The sequence below is a fragment of the Anastrepha obliqua genome, chromosome 3, assembly GCF_027943255.1.
Source record: "Anastrepha obliqua isolate idAnaObli1 chromosome 3, idAnaObli1_1.0, whole genome shotgun sequence".
Lineage (NCBI taxonomy): Eukaryota > Metazoa > Arthropoda > Insecta > Diptera > Tephritidae > Anastrepha > Anastrepha obliqua.
Window position 1 is genome coordinate 10,431,418 of NC_072894.1, and position 24,531 is coordinate 10,455,948.

Here is a 24,531-nt window from a genome sequence, read left to right on the forward strand (position 1 = left end):
TAGTTAATTTAAAATTGTAAAGGTATTCATGCAAAGTTCGCCAAAATACGTACTGAGAGCAGCCACTAGTAGCTATATGCTTGAAGGAAGGCTTGTTCCCAACCCACCTTGAACAGAGTAGCACTGCAACTGTCTTCTGAGGCCAAAGACTTAGGGGTAATCCTAGATTGTAAGTTGACTTGGAAGACGTACGTCGAACAGAAGGTCTCCACTAAAACACTTCTGGTAGTGTAAGAGAACTTTTGGCAAGAGATCTAAGACCGCCGACAGTACACGGCTTGTACATCACCCTGATTAAACCCATTACCACATACGCCTCCGTAGTCTGATGGAAGGCTACTATGGTTAAAACCCCTAACCAGACCACACAGAAGTGTGTGTTTGGGTATCACAGGTACTATGAGTACGACATCTGGCGATGCCCTTAATGTCATCCTGAACTTGTAATCTCTAGATCTTCAAATCAAGTCAAACGGAGTCTGGGGAAACGAAGAAATCACTGGCGGTGCAGACTGTACTCAATTCCAGCGGATAATTGGGTGCCTTACGTTAGCTTCGGTAGGAAGTAAGACGTTTTGATCCCATCGATTAATGGGATCAATGGTTAAGTCCAGAGAACCTATTAACGGGATTTCAGCACACTTTCTATTCCGACGGATCCAAAACCAGCGATGATAGCGGATCACGCTACTACGTGTGATTCTATGTACTAAAAATATCCCTCCTCTTCTCTCGGATCTAATTCTTGAAGCGCCATTTCAACACCTTCATTGAAGGTCTATGACTTCTCCATGGTTGGCAATGATCCGTTCGTAAGAGGCGCTTTCGCTTTTTGTGGTGGCGAGCAAACCAATCGCGGTTTCCTTGCGAAAGGGCTCTGCTTTAGATCTCCATCATTAATGGCCTTCTGCTGTTTGTCTTTTTTTTGTGTTTTTCCCTTAATTTTATCCATACATTTTTATTTAACCAGCGCATCGTGTACAGGGGGGCGGGCAGAAATAATCAAGAGCGGGTGTACCCTCGGAAGCAATGCTCCTACCCCAGGCCCCCTGAGGCTTGACCTACGCTTTACCGATCGCAGAAAACACGGACAAACGGCGCTCGCCCGGAGCAACGAAGGCTTTCTGACCAATGAACACTTTCTGACCAGTGGTCCAAGGTGGCTGGTTACTGATATACACCGGAGCTAACTCACATCACCCCTATAAAGTCGCAGGTGGAAGCGACCTATCCCAGTGCGTTGCATACCGGTCATGCTTTTTACATAAACTGTCGCACCTAATATGATGAACAGACACTGACCAACACACCGCCCAATATGGGAACAGAGATATGCTGGATTTTTTCACCTAACTTTCTAGCTAACTCTTACAATGTCGCTGCAGCGAGGGACATCTTGCCTAGGGTCCGCGGGGTCGTCGTACCCGTCACCTCCTTGAGGGAGATACCCTGGCGGGCATGATAGCGGACCTGGATGGCACTTAGACGAAGACGCTAAGTACTCCTACGCTACAAGACAGTTGGCTACGGTATTCTTAACGGAAATCTATGCCATCTTAAATACAGCATACTGGCTAATTGGCAAGGAGTGGCGGGGTAGTAGTATTGGAATTTGTAGTGAGAGTCAAGCTGCACTGAGAGCCCTTGCTAACCCACGCTGCTCTTCGAAATTGGTTGGTGAATGTAAAACAAAACTAAACAGTATTGCAAAACACAACAAAGTTTGTTTTATTTGGGTGCTTGGACACTGCGGGGGTTAGAGGGAACGAGTTGGCTGATAAAGTGGCTAATGAAGGCTCTTCAAGCAAACCACTGGGCCCTAACACTTCCTACCACAATTCCACATCGGTTCATCTATGGACTGACGACTTCATGAGGTCTACCCAGAGACGACGTTGGTCTGAGTTGAGCACCTGCAGAGTAGCCGCCAAGTGCTTTGTGAAAGAACCAAACAGGAAATTAGCAATCTGTCTTCTAATACCGTGTAGGAAGCACCTGAGAGTACTGGTGGGCGTAATCCCAGAGCACAGCAACTGTGATCAGCATATGGCTACCATGGACATCATTGACGACCCAATATGCCTGTCTCGTCGTGAAAATAAGGGCACTGCAGAGCTTTTTCTCTGTAGCTTCAAACTTAGGCTGTTAGAGTACGATGTTCTGAGCATGGATAAAGTTCATACTCTTCCTCTGCCGCATCTCTTAAGATTTATCAATGAATCCAAATGAATCGCGGAAAAGTGACCTCCCGTCTCACCGTCCATACTGTATCTATCCTGTCTCTCTATTCCTTCCACTGTAATCTATCCAGGTGTAGCACAATGGTCTTTCTGACTGGGCGCTTGGGTTTGTCCAACCACCCACAAATTGAATTTGGTCCTCTTGACTTGTCTCGTTCTACATTGACCTTCTTACGGGTTCGACTTACTACACAAAAATATACAAGCAAACCATACCTATGCGCCGATTAACGTTCAATGAAGGTGAGCGTTGATGTACATACATTTAATATGTAAATTTTCTCCGCAAATTAATTCAAAGTAATTTATTTAAGCCTTTCTGGATTAATTGCGGGAGGATTAAAATTGGCTGATTGAGTGCAATAATTTGTTTTGATGATTTTCTGATTCATTGAATTGCTGTTTATTTTGAAATGATTTTTTATGAGCATGAATACGCCCACTACTTGCCTCGTTTTTATTTCCAAGGGTATCAGCCAATACATGAACTTGTAGTCCTTGGGGTATCGATGATGTACCTGCATAGTTGAATGTCATTTGCTTAATTAATATGACATATTTTGTACCTACATACATACATACATATGTATAATTGGTGCTTTGCTGGGTATTTAGGCAATTTGTGGTATGTGGCTTAATTTTGTTCCACAATTGAAGAGCCCAGAGTTTTATGCTGCTTCGGAATGGCAGATGCTTCGTTATGAGAAGCTTTTTCATGGCAGAAATATACCCGGGTGGTTTTTGCCTTATGGGCTGGAACGGAAACTCGCTGGAAGATCCGACGCTCTCCATTGAAGAGAGTACTGCTCCCCACCAAAACATTATGGGGGCTGGATGGTGGCCACACTGAACACTTCACACAACATTTTTTGTGTCTTTAGAAGTTGTAGCATAGATTTTGTCATTTTGTTTATTAAAAACTTCTTCAACAGCGGAAATTTTCTCTTCTGTGAAAAGTACAATATATTTTTATGGTCAATGACCGCATGCCACCGAAGAAGCTGCTTGCATCTGTCGAGTCTAATTTTCTTCAAGCGCGTTGTCAAAAGATGGCCAGTTGAGCGACGGAATGCTTTCATGTGGAGTTCATCTCTAATTAATTTTGACCGCGTTTACAGTGCTTCCTGAGGTACAAACTCCTTGTGGACGATGCCTCGAGAGTTAAAAAAGATGATCAGCATGGTTTTGACCTTGGATTTCGACATGCAAAATCCTAACACACTTTTAAAATAGCTTTCACGCGCGGAGCTGACTGCACCGCTGTTGCCAGCGAACTGGGACCGGTTACTATCATTTGATCGGTTGATCGCTTGGCAGACGCTCCGCGCGGGAAGTCTCATTACTTTTCAATCAAACCCTGTATTAAGTTCTTTCAGCAATTCGTACATCTTATTTGCACTTTTACCACACGTAAGAAATGCGATCACTACAATGCGATTTTACTTAGCTCCCCACTCCATTGTTAACAAGCGAAATTTGCCACGAAATTGAGTATAGTTTAGGAGTAGACAATGCATACGAACAAAAGCAAAAATAACGAAACTTTTTTCTGCGAGTTTGTTATAGCCTTAAAACAATAGATTTACTACGTCGCCGTTTCATTGAGCAATTTATCTCTCGTCTCGGACAAGTGGATTGGCCAACAAAATCGTGGCCTTTTATTTGTGGGGCTATCTAAAGTCTATATGCTTTGTGGATAAACCAGCTTCGATTGAGACAATGAAAGCTAACATTACTAAAGTTATTCAGGAGATGCCGGCCAAAATCCCTCAGTGAGTCGCGAATCATACGAAATTGGAGCTTACGGATGGCCGATGTTGCGGCCAACATTTGAAAGAGATATATGTATATATAAGGGGTGGTTAAGTTTCCAGGGCCGGTGTTGATTTTTAATAAAATACAATTTTTTTAGGAAATTATTATCATTTATCTTTATAATGATAATATTGGTATAGCTCAATTACGCATAGAATAAAATATCGGCCAAATGGTCGCCGTGGCCTCGGCGGCACACCTCCATCCGATGGTCCAAATTTTCGATGACGCTGAGGCATAATTGAGGTCCTATGCCGTTAATGTGCCGAATTATCTCATGCTTTAGCTCTTGAATTGTTGCTGGCTTATCAACGTACACCTTTTCTTTCAAATAACCCCAAAGAAAGAAGTCCAACTGTGTCAAATCACATGAAATTGGCGGCCAATTGGCATCACCGCGACGTGAGATTATTCGGCCATCAACTTTTTCGCGCGAAGGAGCCATTATTTCGTTAGCTGTGTTACAAGTGGCACCGTCCTGTTGAAACCACATATCGTCCACATCCATATCTTCTAATTCGGGCCATAAAAAGTTCGTTATCATCTCACTGTGAGTAGAGTAACTGCCTGACCGTCCTCATTTTGGAAAAATACGGCCCAATGACGCCGCCGACCCATAAACCGCACCAACCAGTCACTCTTTGTGGTTGCATTGGTTTTTCGGCAATCACTCTTGGATTATCATTCGTCCAAATGCGGCAATTCTGCTCATTGACGAATCCAGTGAGGTGAAAATTTGCCTCATCACTGAAGATGATTTTCTTCACGAAGTGCGCGATATGCATTTTGATTTGAACGCCCGTTTTCATAATAAGCCTGAATAACTTTAACGCGTTGCTCGATTGTGTATCTTCCATGGTTAAAATTGAGTTAGCTTGAGATTGAAAAATGTTAAATGGAATGTAGTAAAAAGCTTGTCGCTTAGGTATGGTTCACATTCAATATCGGCCCTTAAAATTTAGCCACCACAATATATATAATTGGCGCATACACCCTTTTTGAATGTTTGGCCGAGCTCCTCCTCCTATTTGTGGTGTGCGTCTTGATGTTGTTCCACAAATGGAGGGACCTACAGTTTCAAGATATTTTTTATGAAGAGTTTTCTTATGGCAGAAATAGGCTCGGATGTTTGCCATTGCCTGTCGAAGGGCGACATCTATTAGAAAAAACATGTTCTCCATGTTGGTCTTTCATCGAGATTCGAACCTACGTTCTCTCTGAATTCCAAATGGTAGTCACGCACCAACCCCCTTCGGCTACGTGGTAAAGGGATTATCTTTAAAAAATATTTGTCATGAATGGTTCTACACAAAAATAATAAGGTTTGCCTAATCAACTTGTATTTTCGTTGTTTTTTTTTCAGTTTAAAACCCGATACCTCTAAATTGATCACCCTTTACTATATGTACGATAGATTTTGTACATCAATCACAAATTATTTTCTCATTTTGCTGTATTCTGGCACTAGTATTAAAGACGCTATGCGCCAGATATTTTCAACAAGGCTGAGATTTGTAACAGATACACCTGTTTTGTCCACCATTGCGAAAGAATTAAAAAAAAGTTTAGTATTGCAACGAAGGTATTGGTCGTACAATTTTGTTAAATAAAATAATTACCAAAATTTTTAAAAGTTACTGGTTCAAAATTTAATAACTAACATTCTGGTCATTTTCTGGTCTGTTAATCGATAAGCTGCTTTCAACTCAGCACCGTGTGGGTTGTCTAGGTACCACAGATGCCTTATTATTGCTGAGGGTCTGTGTGTGTGCGTGCGGCATTGCAGCGTGTTAAGTTCTTTGTAATACATAAGTTTACGTTGAGGAACGACTATGGCACATACTGAATAGACGGTCGGCCAAACCGTTTGACAGACAGGTGGCGTACACACACACGTACACACTTACGTACGTACGGGCATGTGACGCAAATGTAGGAACAACGGCAAAGATGGCGAGTTCGCTTAATGTCATCATGTCATGTAAATGAACTTTTAGCGGCGGCTACCGGTACAATCGACTAGGCCTGAAAATTCACTTGCAAAAAAAGGAGGAGCTCGTCAACCTCATCAGACTGGATTCAATATACGAGTACAGTACATAGAAAAAATCAATGGCAGAAAAGTGTAGAGACAGAAAAATATGAAAGGAACGCAATTTTTTTTTTAACTATTTACATTGCAGCTTTACACTGGAAATAATTGGTGTACACAACAGTGGTGGGTGTATATGTATGTATGCTCAGGGTGTATATAGGGGACCGAAAACTAGATATCTAAAGGGTTTTCCAATAAAAGGTTTTATTTTGAATAGCCCGCTATTTCGGTAGATGTCACTTTTGAAACTGTCATTTTTTGATATTTGACAAGTCGAAACTAAGCCATTAATAAAAATGGAACGATACAACGCTTATTAATAAAATTCACTATAAAAATGGTGAAAATTTGGCAGCGACGTTTCGTAAAACTCGAACATTTTTGGGTCATCGTGAAGCATCTTGTCGGACCGCAATACAGTAATTGGTGAAAAAATTCGAGCTGTTGAGACAAGTTAAGTTAGTGATGTGAAGCATAAAACCCGTACATGTCGCTCAAGAACAGCCGAAAATTTAAAATATTGCTGTTGTAGCCGAAAGTGTTGCAGAAAACCCAGGTTTGTACATTCCATTCTTTTTCTTTGGAGTTAGGCATTCCACAAACGTCATTACAACGTATTTTGCATAAAGATTTGGGTCTTAAGGCTTATAAAGGCCAGTTCACACAAGAACTCAAGCCGGTCAATCATCAACAACGTCGTGTCTTTTCTGATTGCTGATTGAAAAATCATTTTGAGTGATGAGGCCCATTTCCACCTCGGTGGCTTCGTCAACAAGCAAAATTGTCGAATCCGGTGCTGAGAAAATCCAAGAGTTATTGTTGAAAAGCCTCTCTATCCTCAACGTGTGACTGTTTGGTGCGGTTTATGGTTCGGCGCAGTCATTGGACCTTACTTTTTCGAAAACGAAGCTGGAGCAAGCATTACGGTGAATGGATTGCGCTATCGAGAGATGATTAACGATTTTTTATGACCGTAATTGGATGGTATTGATCTGGGCAACGTTTATTTTCAACAAGACGGCGCTACGTGCCACACAAGCTATGAAACCATTGATATTTTATATAAGTAACACCTCTTATTGGAAAACCCTTTACGTTAAGAAAAAAAATAATAATAATCGATTTTTTTTTAATTCTAAGTGTATATAACCCCTTAAATTCGTCTGAAAGAGTTCCTTGAATATTTTTTCAAATATCAGGTCAGTCCATAAGTTCGTGCGTTTTTTAAACGTGGTTTTAAAATTAATAAAAAAGATGTTTAAAGTATTTATTAATCAATAATATATTTTCCTTCATTATTTACAATGTCTTCCCAATGTTTAGGCACATTTTTAATTCTCTGCTCAAAAAATTGTTTGTCCTTGGAGTCAAAATACGCTTCGATATCCCTTTTTATAGCTTCTTTTGAGGAGTAGTTCTTGTTACTCATAAGGGATTGAAGTCCACGGAAAAGGTGATAATCACAAGGTGCAATATTCCGAGAGTATGGTGGATGCGGCATTAGCTCCCATCCGAGCTTGTTTAGCTTGCCTAATGTTTGCCTTGCGGTATGAGGTCTTGCGTTGTCGTGGTGAAGCAAAACTTTGTGTCTATTCACTAAAGACAGTCGATTTTTGTTAAGTGCCTCATTCAGGTTTGATAGCTGATGGGAACAATAATCAGCAGTTATCATCTGGTTTGGTTACAGAAGTTCACAATAAACAATCTTGGGGTGAATGCCATCTCTAGGGGTCGGTTCTGATGTTTCATCTTTATCTAACCATTGGCATTTGCGAACAGGATTATTGTAAAGGACCAATTTTTCATCACCAGTAACGATACAGTTCAAAAAAATTTCATTTTCAAGTCGTTGCAGCAGCTGAGAACAGACATTCACTCTCTGCTGAAGGTTGGCTACTGAAAGTCTATACGGAACCCATTTGCCCCAGCTTTGAAACCTTTCCCAACTGAACCAGGTGCCTGTAAACTGTTCCATGCAATCAATTTAACCTCTGGGCTATCATGTCGACTGTCAAATTTGGCTCAGCTTCCACGAGTTCGAGCAAGGTGTCAGAGTTAAAGACTTCAGGACGACCACCGCGCGCAACATCCTCCACGTCGCAGTTACTACTTCGGAATTTTGAAAACCACTTTTGCGCAGTCCTTACACTCACGATATCCTCTCCGTGAACAGTGTTTATTTCTGCAGCAGCAGTTGTTGCATTTTTACCTTTTACTAGCAAACCCAGCCCCCTTCGCTGGGCACACTAAAATAGAATAGATATGGTTTAGAACAGAAAATATATGATTTTCATATTATTTATTTCTTTATTCTTTATTCAAACGCTTTGGCATAAACAATATTTTTTGTTTTTCTATTTGTTTTTGAGTAAATATAAAATATAAATTGAAAACCAGGAAAAAAGAAGATTGTTTTTAAATTTCAAATCAACGCATATGAATAAACAATCGTCTTTTTTCCTGATCATCCATGATTTTTTCGTTTCAACTTATATGTTTTATTAAGCATTGGAGCTTTTTTAACCATTATCCATTTATATTTTTGAAAAAAAAAAAACGAAACAAATTTTTTTTTCCACGAACACATAATTTCATTCGGATTTCACATTAAATTCTCAAATTTCGTAAGAAATTATTCACTGTTCCAAAATCCACTCCAAAAAAATTCACAAACCATTTTTACATGTTGCACTTACGTTTTTTCCTTATGGCATCCAAATCAGAAAGAAATATTGACCCATTGTAACTCACACTGTCAATTTGATAGGTCAGTTCCGCCTCAAGCGTTAAATTACAACCAAATTTTACGAAACCCATCTTCAATACTTACTTAACAATGTGCGTAAGTTTGGTTTAATTCGGTGCAAAGACACGGCGGGTCCACGTTTTGGCATATATTTCCAGACCCTAGTCATCAATAGGTATGAAAATTACCCTGTATTAAAGCACTTATCAACAGCTTTCATTTGATACCCATATTGTACATACACAACCAAAGGTTACCCGGGTCCACGTTTTGACCTATATCTCGAGACCCCAGTCACGGAGCGGCATGAAAAATACTCTGTACTAAAGCATTCACCAACAGCTTCAATTTGATATCCATATTGTACATACACATTCGAAGCTTACCCGGGTCCACGTTTTGACCTATATCTCGAGCCCTATTTCCAAAATAAAATATAATCCATGTTACTCGTGGATGATGTAGCTTTCGAATGGTGAAAGAATTTTTAAAATCGGTCCAGTAGTTTTTGAGCCTATTCATTACAAACAAACAAAGTTTTCCTCTTTATAATATTAGTATAGATTAAAAAAATACAAAATATGCCTCGTATACGCGTTCGAAGACTCCACTGCAGGTATATTTTTTAACAACACGTGCTTCCATCCGCGATTAAAATCCCTTGTTGAATGCGCAATATATCAAAGAAAATATAAATAGTTCCGTTATATTCCGCGAATAATTGTGTGTATGCAAAAATCGTACAAAAGTGAAATTATGGGTAAAATACAGGGTTGCCCATATTCGACGGACCCGAAGGGATTTCGATGACTCTTTTGGCTCATTCCAATCGACGAGGCTTGTCCGCAGGCAACAATCTTTGCGTTAATTGAATCTTATACAGGAATAAATGCAAATCAATGCGGATAATTCGTTGTAAAGTGGTCCGAGCAATGCCCAACTGCTGAGAACAGCGATTTTGGGATGTCCTTGGTGACGTCTCAACACTGGCCCGTACAAGAGCAATATTCTCATCCGATCGCCTTAGTCCTACAAACCTTGGTCGTACCTTTCGTTCAAACGTTTAATGGTGTTCTTAGAAGGCGCACTTTTCACATTATTAAATTTTTTATACGCACGTTGAGTTTTCACAATTGACTTCTTTTGTTGAATGTAAATTTCATCAATTCGGGAGCGCTCGCGTGGCGTGTACTGTTCCATGGTAAAAATTCGCTTAGACTGACGCTTCCAACGCGGTATGTCATTAAGCGATCTGACGTTTGTGTCAAAAGATACAGGGTTGCCAGATGGGTCCGTCGAATATTGGCAACCCTGTACGCACGAACTTGTGGACTGACGTGATAGTTCCCGTGCTAAAGGAGTTCAAAATTGACCAATCATTATTTTGAGGTAACATACACATTTACAAAACATACAAAATAATGCCGCTAAGACGTTAAAAATTTTTTTACTTGAATTTAAACTAATTTATTATTCAAGCGAAGCTTTTGGCTGTTCGATTGCGTAAACACTACATAGAGAAAATCATTTTAGACGTTCTTCATGATGCTGAAGGTGACATAAAACAAGGCGCAAGTAATTTCCGCTGACTCATCCAAAACATGCAGCGATTAATGAAACTTTCCTATCTTATGCCTCAGTTACCCAGCGACGTAAAGCCGCTGAACATATCTACTGACACGTGAAATACATACAACTATATAAGTTTTCTGTTTCCGTAGATGCATTCGCAGAAATCCGCGGCAAGCAAAGCTTTACATCAAACCGTATCAGCTGACTGCCTTCTCTCTCTCTCTAGGCAGAGTAAAGAGAACAGCTGATTTCAGCGATTTTTCCGCGGGCATGAAATTTGCGTCACTACAAAAGGCAAGTACGTATGGGCCCTACGTTGGTGCGCAACTGAAGCTTTAGATGCTCACCACACAGAGCCTTTTAGAGACCTTATCACACACAAACACATACAACGAGTACGTCGATAACCATCTACACTTTCAGCTGGTTAAAGACGCACTCTTCTCCACGCCTTTTTGCAAAATATCATAAAAAAATGTACTTGTACACACATCTATGCACATTCAACTGAGCTCTACCACCTACTCTGCTGATGACGTGCCATGAAGAGTTAATCAATATTTGCAGGAACTTACCGCTACCATTTTTTGAGTGCGTATGCATGAACCTATACATACATAAATATGCTTGTATACACAAACTCGTATGACAGTTTGCCATCAAACCGGCAACCCACTACGACTATTTCGCAAATCGCCTAGCCAATGTGATCGACTCGTTATGGAAACGTTGCGCACTTTTTGGAGTATTGGGTATGAAATGCATACAACTATGTTTGTATGTATGTACATACTTTTTGAATGCGTCATCAAAGATAAAATCTATGTATCTCTCAATTAAGCCTTCAATTTGCCTGAATCAATACGGTATCGGGTCGTTCTACACTTACAAATCTGGCTGCCTTTAGTGAGTATTGAATCTCCGCATTCTCTTCTGGGTGCCAAGTTGTTTGCATATATAGTACACCGACTTTTCTAAAGCCTTCGACAAATTTCACATATGGTGTTGATGGACAAGCTCGCTTGTCTGGGTTTTCATTATACTTTTCTGCAACGGCTTAAATCCTATTTGAGTGGAAAGCGGTGCGTTGTCACACTCGACGAGCTTTCATCTGAACCGTTTTTCGCCACCTCTGGCATAGCACAAGGTAACATTCTGGGTCTCTGGGGTCTACGTGGAATCCAGCGGTACAAAACTGCACTTTACTCTTAGAATGCATGCATCTGTGCTTCAGGCGGAGGTGTATGCTGTTAAAGAAGCGATGAACTTTGTTGTGGAAAACAGATGGAGAGGCAGATCTATAGTGTCTGCAGCGAAGCCAAGCTGCGCTCATGGCCTTAGACAGCCCCCCAACCACCTCAAGGGTAGTCGAGTCCTGTAAATCCAGGCTGAACTATGTCGGTAGACATAATAGTCTGCTGCTAACTTGGGTATCGCGGGTAACGAGATCTTCGACTCTTGAGCTGGGACGGGCTCTGAGGCCAACTTCTCTCACCCGGAGCCCGTTCTGCACTCCCTTCTGCAGCCATAAAAACCACGGTTAGCAAACGGGCTACTTTAACCCGCAAGCGAGCCTGGCAGGCTGAGAGAGGCTGCAGATGAACAAAACCTGAATTTGTCTGTCATGTCTGACCACTGACTGTCGCAGATCGTCCTGTCATTAAACAGAAGGGAATGTAAGCAGTTGGTTGAACTGATGACGGGCCACTTTCTGTGGTCGAAGCACATGGAAAACGTAGGCATCTCAGACAGTGTACTCTGCCCAGCTTGTGGAGAAGAGGATGAGATGGCGGACCCTTTCCTGTGCATATGCCCAGCCTTCGCTCGAATCAGGCTTGAGGTCTTTGGCACTGATGTGTTAAGAAGCGACCACCTTGGCTCCTTAGTACTCAAAGGTCTACTCAGATTTCTTCGGAGGTCGGGTAGATTTAAAGAAAATCAAAAGGGAATCCGAGTGCAGTACAATGGACTTATTTGTGTCTGAGTGCTGTACTTGCTAGTTGTACTTGGGCCCATTGCTGTTTATTCTGTTTATAAATAACATTTGTTCTTGAGTGACATTTCGCCAAGCGGAGGTATCCGCAATTAAGGAAGCGGTGGACTGGTTGCTTAGTTCGGTAATTACCGTTAAGGAAGTAAATATTTACTCCGATAGCCAATCGGCAATTAGGGCCTTGGGTTCGCTGTTTGTGCGTTCGAGATTGGTAGGGGAATGCCTGGCTTCTCTCTCGATTGCATCCGAATACTTCGTCATCAGGCTCATTTGGGTTCCCGGGCACAGCGGCATAGAGGGAAACTGCTGGGCTGATGAGCTGGCTAGACGGGGGAGACGGTTTCGTCGCGAAATGAGAGAATTTGGGTTCCCTGAGAACCTGTGGTCCGCTCCTGGAAAGATGGGCCTCGAGTCAACTCAGCGAGCGCTGGGCTAGTGCGCAAACGTGAAAGGTCGCGAGATCCCTTTGGCCACGGGTAGATCGGGGACGCTCAAGGGAACTCCTAAGGCTAACAAAGCCCCAGCTCTCGAATTTGGTGGGCATCCTTACCGGACATTGTCCGTTAGGTGTTCACGCCGTGAGACTTGGGATTGCCTCAAGTCCGTTCTGCAGAAACTGTCTGGAGGACGAGGTGGAATCATCTCAACACCTTCTTCTCAACTGCCCTGCTCTCGTCTGGCAAAGACTTAGACACCTGGGCTCTCACTTTTTCGCTACGCCTGCGGATATAGCCGGTGTAAATATCATAAATTTGGTGAAGTTCATCAGTAGCATGTTACGGCTAACTACGGACGCAAATCAGCCACCGTCGGCGTCGTCGTAAAATGTATGGTCATCATCGTCCCTAATCCCAAGGCTCCTTCTTCCTTCCCTTCTCCTTTCTCCTTTCCCATGTATGACACCACAACGGACGAATTTTTTAATATTTGTCCAAGTGAGCCCTTAGCTAGGGCAGCCATTTACCCTAACCTAACCTACATTCGCCAACTTTATACTATACGCCGTCGATCTGAAGATTTATTCATTCCTTAAGAATACTGCAGATGTGATGAAACTCCAATCCGAATTAGATGTATTGTATTCTTGGTGCTTGAGATCACATCTTTCTTTAAATATTAAAAAAATGCGTCCATGTTTCCTTTTCAAAATCACGCAGTACAGCTTCTCTGGAGAAATCTTGCAATCTCTTCAAGAATTTGAGGATCTTGGCGTTATTTTTGACATTAAATTTTCATTCATCAGTCATATTAATTTTGTCACTTCAAAGACATAGTTTTGTATGGCGTGAAATTATTGCTCTTTTACTCGCTAGCATCTGAAGCATGCTGCCAGGTTACTCGTCTAAGACAAGACACTCGGTAGCCCTAACGCCCATTGTGATACCCGCATCCCCTAACTAAGTTGCTTAAACCACTTAGATATTTTTAAGATCAGGTCTTCGAAGAAATAATCGCCAAGATATTAGGGCGCGGCTTTTTTGAAGTGCAGGAAATGCACAGAGGAGGTGTTGTACAGACTCAATTTCTTCTTTATTTCCTCAACTCCTGCAGAAGTTATTGTAAGATACCCCTATACGAGTACCACTGGCTAAGTTGCCAATAGGGCAGTGATCCGTTATGATACCTGTGAGGGCGCTGGTAGTGGATCTATTGAATCCAAGCAGACATTTTGTCCTTTTTGTCTTTTGGCTGTTGTGACAAGAGCGCTTTGGCGACTACAATTAGAGACTATCAATAGAAGGTTTACGCGATTGCGCTCAAGTCAATCGCAGTCTATTACTCATTTAGAGGAATGCTTATGTCCACTCGTTGAATGTCAAGCTCCGAGCCTTTCCTTGCGCACTCATCCACTCTTTCATTTTCCTTCACAGTGGTCGGGGATCCAAGAAAGTATGGTGTTGTGTTGTTGGATAAACGAGAGAACCCCCCTACACATTGAGTTGAAGCACGCTAAGGCAAGTGCCTTGACCGCTGCTTGAGTACCAACAAAAAGGCCATTGTCTTGAACGCTGCTTGAGTATCAATAAAAAGCGTAAGGTTTCCCGGAGGCAAGTCTATTAGTTGTATCATTTTTGCTACTTTGTCTATCGTAGATCTCAGCTTGGAAGACGCTACACCGGGTTGGGAGTATAAAGAAGCAATTTCAAGATAATTGCTCCCGATCTAGTGTACTGGATAGTGCTGACCACCATCAACTGATTCTACTCGGGTCTGCCAATCCTGTATGCCGCGTACTCCTATTTTATAGTCTTTGTTCAGGTCTAACTTGGGAACCAGATAGCCTCTTTTCGCTGCTTCTTGCAAGTGTTCCACAGGTAGTAGAACTGATGCATGCAAACGTGCGTGTTTTCCGTCAGCATGCCTGCTGCTTTAATACTGGAAGGAGATTTGGCCACTATCCCTTCAATGGGTGGAATATGTAGGATCACTTCGAGCGCCACCTGGTACGTCGATCGGAGCGGAACTGCTATTCCTAAACAAGCCAAGGAAGCTCGTAAGAAAATAAATAATTTTTTTAGTGGCAGTGCTAGGGTATACGGCAGTGATATTATTTATATTCCAGCAGAAATATGGAAAATTTCGGGAGCTAGATGTCAATATTTTATTGAAAATATCTCTATGAACCTTTTATCTTGACAGTGTCCATTTTTGTTTAAACACTTAAAATTTCTCTTTTTGCTCAATAAAGCTGGGTTTGACACAGAAAAGTTATCGAAATAATATTTCACAAAATACTTCATAATTACTAATTGAAGAGAGAGAAATTTTGTATGATTAATCTGCTTCATAAATTACAGATTCGGGAGCTGTAGCCTAGACAGACGGCGGCGTTAATTGGCGGGATTATTGGCGCAGTTAATTTTGATTAAAATTGTAGTGTGCCAGACGGTTGTTACGCGGATTAGTGAACAGCTGATTTGTTATTGTATAGTTTTGTCAGCAAAAGATGGATCGTAGGCGACGTATTAGCTGCCCTGATACTAAAAAATAATTATTTATTGATTAAAAAAAAATCTTAAATTCCTTTTTTTCAAACTGCTCCGCAATATCAAAATAATTAAAGAAATTTCGAATGCATCAGTGGAAACTAGCATTACATCCATAACATCTCAATTCCTCTCCGTTCAGGTTGAACGTTACTTTCTGCTTGTCATTCGAAATTGGAAAAAGGACTTAAATGAAATGAAAATGCTACTACATTCTTATTCTTGTTGTACTCATCTTATTGTTACAGAATTTGCATGCTGTAATGATTCTTTTTACATTAACGAAACCAACGCAAGGCTGAGTCTTATCGAGGCCCTATGCGCTCGAGAGGAGTGAACAAGGAAAAAAAAGATTATTTTCAGTCTTTTTGTTCTTCTCTTTAAAAGTTTCATTATTTCTCATTCACAATAGATATTAACTGTCATTTTTCGGCAATGTTGCCAACGAAAATTCCCCTAATCCACTTAAATTATGCGAATAAGTCTAGTTGTCCATCCGCATTAGTAGTGCCTTTTTTGAGGCGAAAAAGCGACACACAGGAATAATCTTTTGCATTTATTTGAAGGTATGATTGAAGAGTAATAAACAATTTTTTAACATAAATAAAAAAAAAAAATGGCGGACATATGAGGGACCTCGCACAGCTTCTCGTTGCGCGCTAGTAAAACGGCGTGTAAGATTGCGGTCGTAGTTTTCACCTGAAACACAAAAGAAAAATATTGTCTTATTCAGAAGGCTTTCCTGCATATAATAGACTACTCTTGCATAAAAATATGAAAAAATGAACACACAATTAATTATTGAAAAAGGTGCTTTTTTTCGTAATTTTTTTTAAGGTGTTAAATAACATTAAAAAATGATTTTTTGTTTTGTATTTCGTTGGTTAATTAGTTGGGCATTTTAATCTTTATATAGATTATCGGCTCGAAACGATAACTTTCGTCGTTTTTTTTTTTTTTTTAATCTTACACGCCATTTTCAAAAACAGAAAAAACGTGTTTCAAAGTTTTCAGAAGGTAGACGAGCTCGCCTGACGAGGGACGGTACACAGGCCTTTAACTCTGAAATCACTTTGAATTCCGCTATAAAATTTTGAGGGCATATTCTTCTATAATATATCTATCGATTGCAGTAAAAAAATCGATTTTTTGAAGCCGACTGATAAGAGGCCCCCCTTAAGTCGCTAATCCCGATTAACGCCAACGACTGTCTAGGCCACTAAGCGTGAAAATGAACGTAATCTACTTATGTGTGTGTAAATCTTTTATAAGGCGTATTTTTTATTTTTTTTTCTATTTTTTGTTAATTTTTTTTATTATATTTATTTTTTTACTATTTTTTTACACATTTTTTTTACTCTTTGTTTTTTACTATTTTTTATACAATAGTTCCGAATCGATAGTGGTTGATTTGGTGTTAAAACATTATATCATACATCAGCACCACACACATGAACTTTTTTCGAGCACCCTGTAGATTCATAACCAAATGGCCTAACCCTATAAAAAGTGAATTCGAATTCAATTCGATGTGCAGTAAACAGCGATTGAAGTTTTAATAAAAAGTGCATCTTATGTTTTTTAAATCCGCTTTAAATGAATAGAGGTGGAGTAGCAATGATGTTTTCGCTGTTTTAAAGTAAAACATCGGTGCAACATCGATTACTCTGAAATAAGATTTTTTGTTTATGTACGTTTTTTTAAAAGAAATAAAACAAATATGTAACGATATTTATGATTAAAATAAAAAAACGTCAGATTTTTGTTCATTAAAGTTAACATATACATATATTATTAAAAAAAAACAAATACTTTTCGTTAAAAATTTTCAAACAAATATTTTTGGTTATTATTTTTAAATTTTTTATTTTTTAATTTTGTTTTTATGTGCATACACACAGGTAATCATATGTATGGAAGATAGAATATATATTAGTTAAAATGAATGGTTGCAATATTTATATGGATTTTTTTCAAGTACGTTTAACCCATAGGTGCTCAGTGTCTTTGACAACCTCTAGCGAAATTTTCCAAGGAATCTTTTTGTAGAACATATTAACCCTTTAATACCCAGTTTAAGAGGACTTTTGAACAATTAAAAAAAACGGGATAAATAGTCACATAACGGTGGGATTCAACGGGTTAAAATGTTCTACAAAAAAATGTATCTTAGAATTTTACTAAAAGTCTTCTAAGACGAAATTTAAGAAAAATCAATATTTGTACTGCATATACCATATTATTTAATATGGCATTTGATGAATATGGCGATACATTAATACACTGTAAAAAAAAATTGTGACCCGGTAGACCGAAACCCAGTTGAGGTTTTACTATTCTACATAAGCACTTTCAGTTGCAATTGGTTTAGGCCCGAGCCGATAACCTAAAAATTATTGCACTGGGTTACTTTTGCTTTCATTTAAAATCCTTAAACTAACCTTCCAAAATGAGAAAAAATCACATTCCGCCAACTATTGAGCTTAAGAAAAAAAAAAAATTTTAAAAAGCCGAAATCGGCGATAAGTGAGCAACGCTAAGATCCACGTGTTCTTGAACAATCAGCTTAATGTTGTTACATATGTTTGTACATATTTAGTCGATAGCTTCGCCCAAAAAATTTCGAAATTTGTGCAAAATTAAATACAGAGTTCGCTAAGATATCTGTTAATAAAGCAAAAACGATAACTGTTAAAAATAAATAAAAAAAACTTAACGCTGTCCGTCGTACCAAACATGTTTTATATCGCATTTGTTACTAAATCGGAATAATAAACTTAGCAACATTTCGGTAATACATACAAAATAATCGAATTTTCTCTTTCGACGACGCTTTGCAGTGTACACTCACATGCGCACTATTCGTTTTCACAGCAAAGTGTGCTTGTACGTTGCTTAATGGGCAATATTCGCAAAATGCGCTCAACAAATTCTATCTGCTAGCCCGAATGCATTCCTCCACTGAGAGACGCTTTTTCGGCATAGGTTTTTTACTTTTCCCCCCATTGAGCTCCTTCTGCAAAATACGATAGGCGCTCGTCTGTTTTTATTTTTTCTCTTGCGCTCTTTTTCTCTTATCACTTGAACAAGTTTGTGCTCACATGCGCTTAAAAATGTAAATAAATTGTATATTTTGTCTCATGTTTGAATACACTCATGATCACGTACAATGCAATGAAACTATGTATGTATGTAAAATAAAACGTGCATGAAGATAGTAGAGCACGATTTGTAAGGCACGTTGTGCAACAAGTTGTGCACATGTTCTCTTTCGGCTCAATGAAATGGTTTAGTGATGAATCAGTAAATAAGCAGCATGAAATGGTATGAGTAAAGTTGTAGTACCCTGAATAGAGCAGAAGTTTTCACTAATAAAGTGTGTAGCCAGCCGCTTTTGCTTTATCGTTTGCCTTCGCCATGCACTCTTGGCCTTTTCAACCTTGCTTTTGGGTAAATTGAAAATTACTTGATTTTTGCTTAACAAATATGCGAAAAGTATGTACAGAGATGTGTGCCTACATACATACTCATATACGCAAATATACGCAGCTGCGTGTAATTTGTCGTGTGTCCTGTTCCTGTCAACAGAGTTCTCATTTTAATAGACTTCGTGCAATTTTATATTTAACCCTTGATTTCGATGAAAACTTCCATGAAGACAACAGAAAAAAATATTTTATGAGGGTAAACATGAAAACCCTTTTCTAAATAAAACATACATATTCCCGAATTCAAACTGCTTGTGCCGCAAATATAAACACTAAATATAAGGTGCGTTTCATAATCATGAGACACCTTTGGTATACAATTTTTGAACTACCATAAGCTCGCTTTTACTTTCCGGAGTAGCTTTTATTTGGCGTCATTTTAACAGTTATAGACTTAAGACTTCGTCCATTGTTTCTGGTGCGAAAGCTCGCTCCATTTTGTAGAACCGTTATCTTTTTCTAAGAAACTGGTATTTTGTTAGTCTTTTCGGCGTTTCATAATGATAAGACACTAGTCGAAAATAAGCTTCTGAAGAGATAGAAGGTGCTTATTGTTGTTTTGAAACACTTTAATTATAATTTTATTCAATTTAACCTAAAATGCCGAAGGGTTCAATATTATCACAAGAGGAGTGTGGAAAAATTTTGGCCTACAAAGATTCAGGCTTCACAATCAAATTAATTGCAAAGAAACCGACAGAAGTCGTTGTGTTATCCGGAATTTTGTACGGAGTCCTGAGAATTACAACATTTTGAAGCCCGTTGAAAGAAAATTATCACTATCAAGTCGAGAACAGCAAGCAAGCTTTTCTTATGCTTCTAACTCGACTAAGTCTTGCGCCAACTTGCCCGCTGTTGTTCGAAATAAGGTTTCAAAAACAACAGTTTGGCGCATACTACTGTTATAGACTTAAGTTCCATACGTAATTCAGCCATACCAATATTATCATAATAAAGAGAAATGACAATAATTTCATAAAAAAATTGTATTTTATTCAAAATCAACACCGGCCCTTGAAACTTAACCACCCTTTACTTTAAGAAAATGCAAAAAAATTCATTTTTTTTTTAATTCTGACTACCCTTAACCCCATAAGTTTATTAGAGTGAGTTTCATTAAGTCATTTATTATTTATTATTCGCATATTTACAGGTGATATAAGAGACAGAGATAATACTGAAAATGCAGTGCCTGCCACCCATTTACAAGTCAGGCCAGCTCCTTTGAGTACACCCCTGGGTTCAACAAAATATTTTCCAGTTGATTCAGCAGCAGCTGAAAGTACCAGAACACAACTTCCAGAAGAAAATAGCACAAAGATAACAGTTAAGTCCATGGGTTTAGATGAGCACATGGTAAGTTTTAAAATATATTTATACGCAAATATTTATATGTAACTAAAAATTACTCGAATTACTTAGAATAAAGAGAGCAAACTATTTAGTATATCTGTAAGTTTGTCTGCGACACGATAACTCGAATAAAAATTGGCAAATCTGATACATGATCCTGCTCTATCCAGGCGCAGGTTTAATATTTTAGGTAGACAATTTTTTAATGACTTGGAAGACCTCAGTGCTGTAGAAATCAGGGATACTCCAAAATTTTTGAAAAGCACACACTGACTTTAGCACTCATAAGGACAAGTCTCCCAAGTGTCCCACAGAACAGCCGCTTCAACCTAGCCTAAGCTTGTCATAAAAGAATCCTACCCACCTAACTTTAACTTTATGCAAAACACAGTCCACCAATTGGATCTTACTGTTTCAGATTTTTAAATTTTGAAAAGCTCACAGTCCTGCACACATTTCTTTCCACTCCCACTTAAATGCACATCAATGCATTTCCAACATCCCGATTTTTTATGTATTTCCCCAACACACATACATACATACACATACATACATACACATACACATATGCGTATACTCCATATTGCGCATAGAAGCAGCGAACTTCATGAGTAAAACGTACGTAAAACAAAAAAAATATGTATGTAGGTACACAAACAAAAACGCTGTACAGCAAAAAAATGCGCATGTGCCTCTTCGGTAGCTCGAAAAGTAGAGCAAGAGCGCATTTTCGTGAGCCTAGCCAAAGGCATTCGTTGAAAAGTGCCATGCTGATGATACTTTCGTTATACATATATAGATACATACATATGTGTGTCTGATACACAATGATTCGTTGCTGGATTTTATGATAGCAGATGGAAATGAAGGTTCGATATGCACAAATTAAGAAAAACATCTGATTAGGTACGCATTCTGTGACTAGGAAGGCGTGACATGTGGCTGGGCGCTGAAGCTGAAATATTACATCAAGCTCCATCAAGGTTTATTTATGTTAATATCTTATGATTTTAATTGTTTTTTGGTTTTTCTCATGCCCTTTATCAGTTACCGCAAACCGTTGGTCGCGGTCATTGAGTATGAACAAAAAGGCGGCATGCTTGAAAACTATGTAAATATGTATGTGTGTATTTTTGTTTTGTAAAATCAAGAGAAATTTGTACTTCGAAAATCAAGAGAAAAGTCGTAAACTCAAGAATGATGTTGTGTTCTGTACATCGTGTAGGAAACTGATACTTACATATATACTTATACATATGGAAAGAGAAAGCTGTAGAGCGTGTAAGAGAATCAAATTCAAATCAAACCGGTACTAAATCAGCCTCTAGTAAATACTTTGAACAAGACCGAAGGTCGCGACAGCCAAAATTAAGATATTAATAGGAGGCAGCTGCTCTAGCAGAAATGAGAGGGTAGCTGAAGTTTCATCGGAACTACCGCTAACTTTGCTCCATATTACATCGTTCACAAAAATTCTTCGGAGCAACAGTTCGCGCGTCACTCATATTCGGCGAAGCTTAATTGGTTTGAGCGGTTTTTTCTACAACGGCAGCTGCGTTAAGTGGGAGTGTTTCGATTACAAGGCTCGTTGTTTTATGTTGTTGTCTTCTTTTACCTTTAATTTGCAATTTCAACTCTTCTCCGACATCTCTTTGCTACGGTGCGCAGAGAACGTTAAATATAGAGAATTCTCACGAGCTACGAATAGTGTGAATTGTCAAAAATGAAGTGAAACCGCGAACACTATTTCACCTCGCTTAACTCGACAGCGGGGAAGTTCTTAACAGAGCTGATTACAGTGAATTATGTACAAGTACATTGGCTCTGCTCAGTTTTTGGTTTCTGTATGAAATCAAATTGACGAATGCCGACGGCATTTTGCAAGGCATTTGCTTGTGCATTTTTATGTTCCCTTGGTAAACGAAAATTTATTCAATTTGTATTTTCAAACAAAGGTGATGAAGGAAATGATTGAATTTATTATATGCGCCAAATCAAATCAAAGTAACTTTATATTTTGATTTAATTTACCTCTCACATTTTGGTATGTGCGTTTTAGTAAATTTAAAACTAAACAAATTTGATGAAAATTTTTACTAATATTTTGAGTCGAAATTAATTCATAGCATACAAGTGTTTTGGTATATCGACATATGTACATATTTACATTTGAATATGCATTTTTTGTTCCTTTGGCAAACCAAATCCTTTTCAATTTACATTTTATTACAGGGAATAATAATATACATACATTTGTATGTATGCATTTTCTAGATAGTATAAAACTTTAAAATAAATAAAGGAAACAAAGAAACGTATTTGCATATATGGGACAACTAAATTCAATTGCATCTTTATTAAATATATATATGTTGCACGCATATGTGTGCACTGAAGCAACATGACCTACCACGAGCATCGCCTTATATTTCATGTAAATAACCTAACGATCAAATTCCTGCCTCACAAAAGCTAAAACAAATTTCTTTTGAATACTCATGTACATATTTGTATGTGCGTATGTACACTTGGTGCCCATATCCCTTCAAACAAATCAAAAAATTCTGTATACAAAACGCTTCATTACCAGGCACACAGAAAGATGGCATATGCAAATATAAATATTAAATTCAAGCAAAACAATGCTTATTAATATACACATATGCATGTACATACAAGCGCACACACAGGGCATTCGCTTTATTCCTCAAAATGCGTATGTCGTTCAAAGCTAAAATTCTATGCCTAGCGACTACAAGAACAAAATGCAGTCATAGACGCAGGCGTAGCGGCCATCATTCTAGTTGCCATAGCGCTGAACAGTCGCGGCGGCGCCGAACAGTTTCAACTATTGTAGTGTGCAACAAAAACTCATCTTCAAAAAATTCATTGATAAATTCGAGCTCATAGTTCTAAGAGCAAGAATTTTCATTCATAAAACGAGCCGCCCATATGCCAATTTTCTCGACAATTCGAAAATAGTCAATATTGGAATATTTCGCGTAGAATTATTTGCCAATATTTGATAAATCTTCAATTTTTGTCAAGTCGAGTGCCCGCGGCTTCGTACATATGTATGCAAAAATATATGTATGTAAATATGTCTTTCTAAATGCTCGACAGCCGCAGCTGCTGTGCGTCAAGTGCGCGCATGAGCATACAGTAAGTTGCAGAAGAAAACAAGTAGCTTAAAAAAAAAGGTCTGATTCGGACATTTTAATACTAAGATAAAATTTGGAAACAATTATTTTATGTTAATTGATAGTAGGGAAATAGTTAATTAGTAGATTACTTTACGTATGTAGTTTTTCAATTGATAAAAAGTGCACAAAACATATGCATATATCTGCAGCTAGAAACTTACTCTGAAATCAGAGCATTTGAAGATGCCTGTAACATTTCAAGCTTACTGTACATACAATGCTGTGCCAATGAGTGCGCGCTGGATTTCTTGCGAAGTTTTACCGTTTTATCTTGAGCTGTGGCTGGTGAGCACACATACACACAGCATATACATATGCGCAAATGTATATAAATTCACAAATGTATATAAATTCACAAATTTACATTTGCATATGCCATCTTCCTGTGCGCCTGGTAATGAAGCGTTTGCTATAGAGGATTTTGATTCAGTTGGAAGGGATTCAACAAAGTTTTACAGACACCAGACAGACAGACATAACATATGTACATAATTTGATGATTTGGAGAAATTCAAATATATAGGTCATATTAAAAAGCTACCTAACATTCTTTGCTTCTAATCACCAAGAAATTCTTATCGACTGCTGCTAAATTTACATAATTCAGCCCCTCACTGTTAATTTTTGTTGAAAAATCTGTCTATGGTGAATTGTCTTCGCGAGACGAGTACCCCTCGAAAATGAACACTTTCCAGTCATTAAGACTTCTCTATTCATTAACGTTCTCTGCTATGCCTCTTAGATGCGTCATTGACGTTCGTAGAAATGCAACGGCGTGGCATTGAAAGTTGACGATTTTCTGAATTTGCGCTTCCTTTATGCCCAACAACAACATTTGTAGGTGATTGATGATATTCATTTGCATGCTACCTTAGAAAAAAGCTGATGTGCTTCCCTTTGTTAGTTATTGAGTTTATGTTGATATTAGATTCTGTTCTTGTTTAAACTAGAGTAATTCAGGGAAATTCTTTAGAAAATATTTTACTCAGCCCAGGACTGATTAGGAAGCGAAGACTCGCCTTGTATGGGTGCAGCGACG

At 38.8% G+C, this 24,531-nt stretch overlaps 1 protein-coding gene across 1 annotated transcript in view; it reads left to right on the forward strand.

The window, feature by feature from the left end:
• Positions 1 to 24,531, forward strand: part of LOC129240598 (histone-lysine N-methyltransferase 2D) — a 44,360-nt gene that overhangs the window by 12,601 nt on the left and 7,228 nt on the right. Inside the window, exon 3 of the mRNA XM_054876503.1 lies at positions 20,090 to 20,292. Coding sequence (XP_054732478.1) covers positions 20,090 to 20,292 — 203 coding nt within the window. The remainder of the gene's footprint in view (positions 1 to 20,089; positions 20,293 to 24,531) is intronic.